This window comes from Sinocyclocheilus rhinocerous, unplaced genomic scaffold, assembly GCF_001515625.1.
Source record: "Sinocyclocheilus rhinocerous isolate Xijiao unplaced genomic scaffold, SAMN03320098_v1.1 scaffold433, whole genome shotgun sequence".
NCBI lineage: Eukaryota > Metazoa > Chordata > Actinopteri > Cypriniformes > Cyprinidae > Sinocyclocheilus > Sinocyclocheilus rhinocerous.
This window is the reverse complement of record NW_015627897.1, coordinates 1,206,526-1,216,683: the sequence shown is the minus strand read 5'-3', so window position 1 is coordinate 1,216,683 and position 10,158 is coordinate 1,206,526. Positions and strand designations below refer to the sequence as shown.

The following is a 10,158-nucleotide window of genomic DNA, read 5'->3' as shown; positions in this document are numbered from 1 at the left end:
ATTCGAGCCGTTCATGCCAGACTGGGGAGAAAGGTGTTGTAATAATGTAAAATATGCGAAAAATAATGTGTTTTTCAAACAACCTAGTATGAGAGCCTGTTCTAGTACACCCCCAAAACAAAATCAAGACTTTGTAAAAGAGCATAATAGGACCCCTTTAAGATGTTATTTACTTTAAACCATTGTTTCTGTCCAAAATCCGCCAGTAAAAAAATGTTGGATAGTTTTAGTTCACTTGTAAACAATGCTTGATCCGTGCATATTTCTCTCCTGATTCAGACGAGCTGATGATTTTATTTATTTATTTTTTCACTGGAGAAGGCAATATTATGGATAGAGGACTCTTTTTTTTTTTTTTTAGCCCAGAAGCAACGGTTTGAAGTTTGAAATGTCTTAATGATTTGTTTTATTACAAACATGCAGCTTTTCATGTCACAAGACGTTAATTGATGGACTGGAGTCATGTGGATTACTTGTGGATTATTGTGATATTTTTATCAGCTTTATCAATGATGCAATGCTAAATCTCTCCAAATCTGTTCCGACAAAGCAACTCATCTACATCTTGCATGGCCTGAGAGTGTCCAATTTCAGCAAATTTTCATTTTTGAGTGAACTATTCCTTTAGCTTATTACTAAATTTATATTAAAAAAACAACAACAATTGATTCTTTCTAAATTAAAATTCTCAAATGCTAACGGATTTGAAATTTTTGTAATAGTATTTGATATCTCGATCCCAGCTAATTCATGGAGTTGCAAGCAAGCAAGTCAATAGCATTTTAGACACAATTTATGCAACAAATATGAAGAACGTCTTACCTCTACAAAACTATTTGTGATTAAATGCTGATACTTCAACTTCACTTTAGAATCTGTGATCAGTCGCCTACAAAATAACCCATAAAATATCTTAAAAAAAAATAGAACAAACATCTTAAAATAAACAAGCTAAATTACCCAATGCACTTACATTACAGTGTTATCGTCAACCAAAATATCACAGTTGTGAGCAGGACATGAGATGGTCTGGAAGAACAAAAGCAGAAATAAAAACCAAAATTAAGTGGGGAATCTGATTGTAACATCAGATAGCAATGAGCTGAACAGAAGCCCACCTGTCCCATCCCTTCCTCAATGATTTTGGTGGTTAAGTAGTCGCCCCAGCACTGCATGCAGAACTTGTGTCCACATTCAAGACCTGTGAAATACTAGGAAAGGAAACACACATTCCTACCGAATAAGTCACCAAGCTGTGCAAACTGAGTCACTTCAATGGACTTCAGTTTTGTTATCACAGGCCTTTCTAAGGAACTGATGAAGATTTAGGAGCAGTAGTGAACAAAGTGACCAAAACTGACACTGACCGAGTTTGAATAGTTGAGATAGCAGATCTGGCAGGGCATATCCTGACTGGAGGAGCGTGTGCTCATTGGTCGCATTTTGGGCTTTTTACTGGGGTTTATGACGTGGCACTCTGAAAACAACTTGTCCAGATTTCCATCAAAGTACCTGCAACACCATGTAAATGTTGCTCTTTCAAACAGCAAACAGACCAATCGTAAATGTCCTTTAACCAAGCTATGCTAAATTTTTATGACAACATGTATAAATACAGTAAAATAAATAAAGTAAAACAACTTGCCTCTCCATAAGCTTCTCTTTGTCCCAGTTGAAGTGACTGAGGAGTATTCTGGTTATCGTAGCTGGGTTCTAAAAAAGACACAATACTGTTTACTCTGCAGCCATATTTGCGATGCCACGGGCAGCTATTTTGGGCATCCAAGACTTATCTGAATGAATCGGGAAATCCTGAAACATCAAAAACTGCTTGCCTCTTATTTAGAAGACAGGAGGACTTATTATGCCATATTACATTTTGCACCTTCTCCCATTCATAATATGAGTGCACCATATTTCAATATGATTAACTTTAATTTGGCTGACTTTGAGCAACTTTCTGGACTTTTATAAAGGTTTTCCTGTTGTGTTTATAAGATACCAGGCTTATAGAGTTAGCGCTTTGGAGGAAAAACGAATAACTGGATCTATCAAAAGTTGAAGAGTTTTTTAACACTTAAAATCACCGTTAGAGGAGCTTGGTTAGAAGAAACCCAAATTTACGTGCACTCTTGATACAAAATTTCCCAGCATTCCTTGTACAGCATTTCACAGACAGTCTTGTTATTATATTTATACACTGAAAAATTGATGTAGAAATAAGTTTCACTCAGAAATTGCTAGCAATTTTTTAAATACTTAGTATTTTCTTGTAAAATTTACTCCAATAATCTGTTTTATTTACAACTTTGGAAAAAAAAAAAAGTTTATTATATATCTTTATAGCCTTGACATGTTCTTTCATTACTGTGGTATAATATATTTCATATAAACCACTAAATAGACTAAAAAAAAAACAACTTTGCTCAGATGGTCTTTTTCTGTCTAAGTGGGTGGTGCTTGGTCAGGATAAGCTGCAAAGTGAACTAAACTTTGCTGTTATGTCAATCATTTGGCTACACAAGATTAGGTTTTACCCACTTGACTGCTTACAATTCAAAAGGCCAAGCTGTTTGTCTGTCAAGCTATTTATGATTCAAATGTAACCCTGAGACTGAATGGGTGCCAAAACATACATTTTAGTAATTTTACTAATAAACACACTTTATTATTTTACAATTCCACCATTAAGCCTTTAACAGCTCAACTTATGGGTGATATAAGAAAGACTGTCTAGTATTATGAAGATACATTTTGTGAGGTTCATCTAATAAACTCCCAACAACACAACACTAATACTTTGAGGTTTTCCATAAGCTATACAAATTGATAAGTATCTTATCTTTACTGTCCAATAATGCATGCTTTACATGTTTTGAATAACAACATGCATGCCAACAACTGATGCAGACTCATGTAGCAGCTTTCTTAAAAAATAAATCTCGTGAATTTTTCCTATATTCCTGATCTAAACACTCCAATGATTGTCATTCATCAATGCACAAATACACATTTATAATATTTCACCAGAGTTTTCTGTTCTTCTCTAAAGTTGCAATGCTAGTTTGTTTGATAGATGTGCTTTTAAGTTCAATAGATGTTGTCAACCTAGAAAAATAACTTTAAAGTGTTTTATGCTTGTGTATGGAGAACGTTTGGTGTTTCATAAACTTAAAACTGTGAAAAAATAAACAAATGTGTCATATAGCGTTAGCTGCAGTGACAGCGCTAAACTTTAGTCTTCTTCAAAATAACAACGAACATAAAACACACTGCCATCTGATTCATAACACAATTTTAATAAGATTAAAAACATACGATACGTTTAGAATAGATACGATCCATAATAGCTGTCAAATAAAGTTCAGTCTCTGTAAACTGGGTCGCGCTAGCAGAACTAGCTCTAACGTTACCTGACAAAAAAAAATCACTTAACGTTAAATTCACTAAAATAACACAAGGCACCAAAACACAAACATAAAAACAGTCAATAAATCACAACTAAGATTAAAAACAAATGGTTAACTTCGCATCATTAGTCCTCTCATGTCAGTTAGCCGTTAATGCTAAATGCTAACAGCATCAGACCTCCACATAAACAAACTTATAAACTCCCAGGAAAACGACAGTAAATCTGCTTGTTATGTACCTGTATGACCTCGTTGACCTCCCTGATGCACTCCACCATGTGCTGGAGGATCTGCTCGGTGGTAAGCACCTCGAAGCGGTAGTCCTCCTCCTCTTGACCGGGCCCCAGGCCTCCTCCGCCGCCGCCGGTGTCAGCGCAATCTTCGGCTTCTCCTCCAGCCACGGCCGGGTCCAGCAGCTCCTCATCCTCGGCCTCCTCTTCCCCGCTGTCCTCGCTGCACTCCTCCTCCTCCTCTTCTTCCTCCTCCTCTTCATCATCGAACTCATAATTGTAGCCCTCGTCTGAGTCCATGTCTCAGTGTTGTAGGGTGAATGTGATAAAGTGTGTGTGAGTGTGTATTGCTGTTTGACCTGCGCTTTACTGAGTGAGCGGATCCTTATTACAGACCCGCCGCGTCACTGCTGCGTCACTCTCTACGGTCATCCAATACAGAACACATCATCGCATAAAAGTGCGTTACAGAAAAACAAATTGTACTTATTCTCCTTATCTTGTTAACAAAATTGTATATACATAAATGTAAATTCTCATGTCAGAAGCCACTGTTTTATGTCTTGCTTGCTGAAATACAGCATTACTTTGGGACTATTTCTAATTCATGTAATAAGAAGGCTTTTAAAAACAGTTGAAATTTGTAAGCTGTTTAATCTTTTCCTTCGAATGTAATGTGTTTTGTTTAATTTTACACCCCTGTCTAGTAGTTAATTTATTTGTTTTGTGATTCTTATTATTATTATATAAAAATAGTCTACTTCTTCTTATTATTTTGTATTTTAACGGCTTTTTATTGGTTGATAGAATGTTCGTAATAACAAAAACATAAATAAATAAATAAAATCCTCACATGCGGCAGTCCTCGTAAGAAATCCTATTCAGTTAATCTGCTACTCCTATTATGATACATGAACGTAAATATAGTGGAAAGAAGTTTTTTTTATTTTTATTTTACAATAGTCTACCTAAAAACATTATTAGGCTTGAAAAATTAGAAAGCTGTACTATCTAGTACTTGTAAACATTTTAAGTTTTATTCTTCTTTCTTTCTTTATAATAGTAATAATACATGGTCATGGTGCAATACGGCACATTCCATGATTGGGCTACAGCCATAGGCCCTAAAACCCCTTAAAAAACGTATATTTCTTATTCAACAAACAGTCAGTGAAAGGAAATGCTTAATTTCAAGGAAACACTGATTGCAGGGTTATTACAGTTAAATAATAAATAAATAACCTGTAAAAAAATAAAATATAAAAACACTTATTTCAACTTTCCAAGGCAGCATTTATCGTTTTTTACTTTAACTTGTAAAATAACTAAAACTGAAATAAAAATGAATAGAAATTATATTTCTAGTTTTTGATCTTTAAAATGAGCTACGTAAAAAATAATTATAATTAATTGAATATCAATTCAATAGATTGTAAAAATCAAAATTTTGTCTGAATTAAATTGATGGGATCAAGGTCTTGACCTCTGAGGTGGGATAGGCTAAAATCATTGTATTACAGACATTTTAAGTGTTGAAAATATTGAAAACCCTTGAAAATATTTCCAAAAAAGGTCAGATTTATATTTCCCATAAATTCAAGAAAAAAATATTCAATATTTTCTTCTTCGTCATGCTGTAGAAATAGTCCAGATAATGAAGAAAATTCATTATATTCTGTCTTTATTTTTCAAGCTTTCTGTAACGAAGTGAAGGTCTTTATGCTAATGAGCCATAAAATGAGTTACTCTTTTTTTTTTTTTATTAATAAAATGAATTGAATATTGTATTGCCATTATGTAGTAAACTTTAAGTTAATAAAACATCCAAGCATACCCCCTAGACAGCTTAATAAACAAAGTCAAGAGAAACAAAATCAGTCAGAGATCCATATAATTTATTCTATTACAGGCAGGGCAGTGTAAGTGTGTGCATTTAAATACATTCTCATTCTTGATAGTTGAAAGACTGGCAGGGTAGTGACAGACATGAAAAGAGTTTTCTTTTCTTTTTTTTTTAAGAATGAATGTTCAATCGTATATTTTCTGAAGTCAGCATATGGCCACAGTATCAGATTTTTGTTCCTGAATAGTCAGCATTTTTCTCTATTTATAATTTATACTGTAGATCTATCAATATAGCTATACATTTGAGATAAAGTCATCACTATGGTACATGATAGAGCTTTTTATTGATAAGTCCCATTGATTTTATATCTATTTTTTGAACACAACAACTGGAAACAAGACAGTATTTACACTCACGTGAAAAGGCAGTGCTATACACAACTTTTTGTGAAAAAGTACAGCAGTCACTTCATAATCGAATGCGATTCATCTGCGATTATGAACGCGATATTGCCTAATTGTCAGTGAACTACGGCTCTGTGTAGTAAATGCCGCTCCATCTGAAAGCAGGTGATGGAGATTTACTACTAATCACGGAACCGGCTTTACTGACGAGATGCGCATGACAATCGCATGCGATTAATTGCACAGCCCTAATAACAGTAATTATCATTATATATTAATTTCACAGAGTTCAAACATTTGACTTGTATGAAGTTGGCTTTTTTGGCAATCGGTGGAAAAAGAAATGATAGAAAACTTGCATGCGTAAATTCAAGTGGATTTATGTAAATAAAAGATGACAAAAGTTAGCAAAACGAAACGTTTTACACGAGCATACAGTATTTTCTCATGCACATCGAGAACTCATAGATGTCCACCAACCGTCAGTGCCACCAATTACACATACTCAGCAGGACATTCCACACAATCTTCAATAAAAAAAAAAGAAAAAGTACAATCCAAAAAAATCAGCAATTTACTATCCTTAGCCTGAGACGTCTTTGTCCCATTCTTCATTCTTCAAGGTCCTGAGGAAATGTACCCCACTGCTTGTTGTGTGCGCCCCTCCCCATAACTCAATTAAGTTAGTTAGTCTTCCCTCTTTCCCATCCCAGCCTTTCCCTTACATGAAACTGCCAACATTTGTGAAAGCTTGGTGTTCTGTGGTGTCAATGTAAACATAACCGTAACATTAGATTCAATGTGAACGTAGGGTCATTTGTGCAAGCTTCTTGATATGCTAGCAACATCTTTAGTGTTCGAAGGAGCCCCTCAGCACCTCGTGTGTTGCAGGCAGCGATTAGGACACTTCATAATGGTGATGCACAAGACACAATGCATTCAGACATGTCTTACAATAGTACAAAATGAGGTCTTCTGTTCTTGATGAATCCTTAACGGTCCAGAAGTCTGGAAGTCTGGAAGGACTGGCCGCGGTGCTACGCATGCACGTTTCTACGATCGGTTCAGAAGGAGAAAGGAAACCGTAGGGTTAAATAAATAGACGAAAGTGGGCCACTACACCATAGACGACAACACAGTTTCCTTAGGGTTGGGACTAGCAGCAGAAGTTCGTAGCGCAGACGTATGGTTGGTGGGTAGCACTCCGTCAGGAGGAGAGAAATCGTTGAGTTCTCCAGAAGACGAGAGCGGGAAGGATGGAGAAAGCGAGATGCCAGAGGAAGGGTCAGCCGAGCCGGCAAACGTGCGAGGCGGCTTGGGAACCAAGTTGGGCTCTAGAGTGGCTCTAGCCAGTAGCTGCCTGTCCTTGTCTGCTTTTTGTCCCTCAGCCTGGCTATACGATCCCCGTCCAGACTCGGATTCTGCATCGGACAGCTCAAGAGGTGGGGAGCTGCTGCCATCCAGCCTAAATAGAGAGTCCAGGTACTGGGCGAACTCTAGGACCGCCTGACTGGGCGTGCCGTTGGACAGCGGAGGAACTGGTGGAAGAGTCTCGGACCGGACACTCTCAACTTCTCCCTCTTCAAACTCTCTATCCTTGGGAGTTTCTGGCATAGAACCAGGCCGGGATGCTACTGGGCAGGATTCTTGACTGTTAGGAACAGCTGATGGCTGGCAAGCCACAGGCGTTCCTGAAGACCGCCGGGAGTTCTTGCCTTGGCTGGCCGGCTGACCTACGATAGTTTGTCCAAGCGAGAGCGGAGAGAAGTTGAGATGATGGGCGTCGTTGGAAGATACTTCCAGTTCTGGAGGAGTAGGGCAGTACGGGCCGGCCTCGCCCAGTTCACGGTCCAAGCCATCTGCGGCCAGCAGCTCCGTACGGGAACTCAGCGAAGGATTCTCTTCTGGGATGGTGGCGTCCAAAGGGAAAGGTAGACTCCCCAAACAGGGCGAGCCTCTCAGGGCGGCAGATGATCGTCGGGAGTCCAAGCTGTAGATGGATTCGGCGTCAGATAGATTTTCCATGATGGCCAAGGGGGCTTTTTGCTCCCGCAGCTCCACAGCCAATCGCTCACGGGTGCCGGTGAGCACCACAGGCACAGGAGGAGGCGGACACTCCGAGAAACCATCCAGTGAGATCTCAGAGCGAGCACAGGAACTACAGCAGGACAGGACAGGAAGTGGGCACAGGAGTAGAGTAACATACGGAGAAAATAAACAAAGACCAGAGAGACAGACAGCATGGAGGGGGAAAAGAGAAGGATGACAACAATAAAATTAGGGAATGAAAAATTTTTGCAAGGGAAAAAATTGGATATTTAAAAAAACAAATGCCATAAAATGCAGGATATTAAAAAATGCATTAAAAAAAAGGAAAATAATGCCATAAAATGCAGAAAAAATACAAAGTTTAATGGAAGAAAAACAGAAAAAAATTATTAAAATTATTAATAAAAAAATGTTATGTAAGATGTATAATTTTTTACATTTATTCGCATCAATTTTATATGCATATATATATACATATATATATATATATACATATTTAAATAAATTATATAAGACGACAAATAATATGTAATAAAAAAAAGTAAGGGTAAAAACAAAAAAACATTCAACATATTAAATCAAAAATAAAGCAGAGAACAGGGAAGAGAAGGAAAAAATTAGAAAGAGGGGAAAGAAAAGGGAGGTTTATGGTTAGGCAACACTAACGTGACTAACGTCTAGGCTGTTCTTTTCTACTGAACCAGAGAGGACGAGGGGGGAACTGTATAGTACCATACACTGTACCTCTGCAGTCGGCATGAGTGAGAAGGACAGGCAACAGAGTTAAAATCAAACGATAAGAAATGCTTAAAAACACCTAAAGAAAATCTGCAACATTGATCACTCATTGGTATGTTCTGGTTGGTCAGTCAGCTTGTTTCAAACTCTGATTGGCTCTCGTTACTCACCGGACACTACTGTTTCTGCGGTGATGTGTGGCAGGCGTGGGCTGCAGTGAACTAGAGGCATCGAAGAAAACCGTTTCTGGATTCAGGTCCACTTCTGTAGGACTAACCATTATCTTAGCAGCTGACAATAAAGCTGTCTTCCCTTTATTATAGTTTTCCAACACCTGCAGGACAGAGAGGAAGAGAGAAAACAAGACAGATGATAAAAACTACAAATGAGAATAAAAATGTACATGAATATATGAATGAATGGAAAGAAATAAGCAGGTCTCACAGCCTACTTGAAATTGTGAAAAATGTTATGTATTATATATCAAGATTAAATGAATGCACCTGAATACATTTTTATAAGGACAAGGGCTATTCTTTATCACATATTCATTTGTTGCAATGCCAAATGCAGATTACTGAAGTATACTTTTCTTTGAATAAAACACTATGAAAATACATAATCTGCAACCATACTAGGAAGATTTAATGCTGTGGAATTTCAATTCAAATACCCTTTATCTTGCAAGCACTCTTTAGTCAAACAGGGTTTTCACTTTTCATTCATTTTTGTTCACACCGAGTGAAACTGAGCTGTCAGTCATGAGACAAATGTCCTATTTTACCCCCAATCTAGTCATTTTACATAAGAATATTTGATAGTTTCAAACACAAAAACACAGTGACATAAAATCAGCTGAATTATGTTCATTATGAAAGACAAATCAACAAAAACAAAGCTGAATAGAACAACAAAGGTAAAAGTCCATTTACACAGCCACAAGATGATAATGCATTTTTATTTATTAATGTATGTAAACATGAGTATGGCTAGAGTTAGAGACAATAATCAAAGATATCAGTTAATGGATGGATGCAATGAAATGCAATGGAAGAACTTGTGTAAAACAATGATGTACATGTAGCATGCAAAAAATAAAATAAAATAACAATACAAGCTACATACTACAAAAAACGATAAAATAATTGCACCAAACCATTTACTTCAAATAAGAGCAACTGTATAAATTTCAGTCAATTTGAGCCTGTACAGGCAGTTAGAGACAAAAAAGAAAGAAAAAAAAAACATTTATAAGGTATACTAAAAATTATGGAAGCCCGTTTCCATCACTGAATAAAAAAGGTAATTGCGACTTTTTATCTCACAATTCTGACTTTTTTTTCTCATAATTTCGTGATATAAACTCGCCTGAGAAATAAATAAAGTCAGAATTGCGAGATATAAACTTGCAATTGCGAGAAAAAAAGTCAGAATTGCAATTGAGATAAAGTCGCAATTCTGACTTTATAACTCGCAATTGC

At 36.8% G+C, this 10,158-nt stretch overlaps 2 protein-coding genes across 2 annotated transcripts in view; both read right to left on the bottom strand.

The window, feature by feature from the left end:
- Positions 1 to 4,065, bottom strand: part of arih1l (ariadne homolog, ubiquitin-conjugating enzyme E2 binding protein, 1 like) — an 8,923-nt gene extending 4,858 nt beyond the window's left edge. The window contains exons 1-6 of the mRNA XM_016548386.1: positions 3,650 to 4,065; positions 1,646 to 1,713; positions 1,368 to 1,512; positions 1,119 to 1,211; positions 974 to 1,029; positions 823 to 889 (exon numbers count right to left, since the gene is read on the bottom strand). Of these exons, the coding sequence (XP_016403872.1) occupies positions 823 to 889; positions 974 to 1,029; positions 1,119 to 1,211; positions 1,368 to 1,512; positions 1,646 to 1,713; positions 3,650 to 3,940 (720 nt within the window). The 5' untranslated portion in view covers positions 3,941 to 4,065. The remainder of the gene's footprint in view (positions 1 to 822; positions 890 to 973; positions 1,030 to 1,118; positions 1,212 to 1,367; positions 1,513 to 1,645; positions 1,714 to 3,649) is intronic.
- A 2,072-nt stretch (positions 4,066 to 6,137) lies between these two features.
- The window catches only part of LOC107736996 (sn1-specific diacylglycerol lipase alpha-like), a 40,125-nt gene continuing 36,104 nt past the window's right edge, over positions 6,138 to 10,158 (bottom strand). Inside the window, exons 18-19 of the mRNA XM_016548385.1 lie at positions 8,848 to 9,013; positions 6,138 to 8,048 (exon numbers count right to left, since the gene is read on the bottom strand). Of these exons, the coding sequence (XP_016403871.1) occupies positions 7,007 to 8,048; positions 8,848 to 9,013 (1,208 nt within the window). The 3' untranslated portion in view covers positions 6,138 to 7,006. The remainder of the gene's footprint in view (positions 8,049 to 8,847; positions 9,014 to 10,158) is intronic.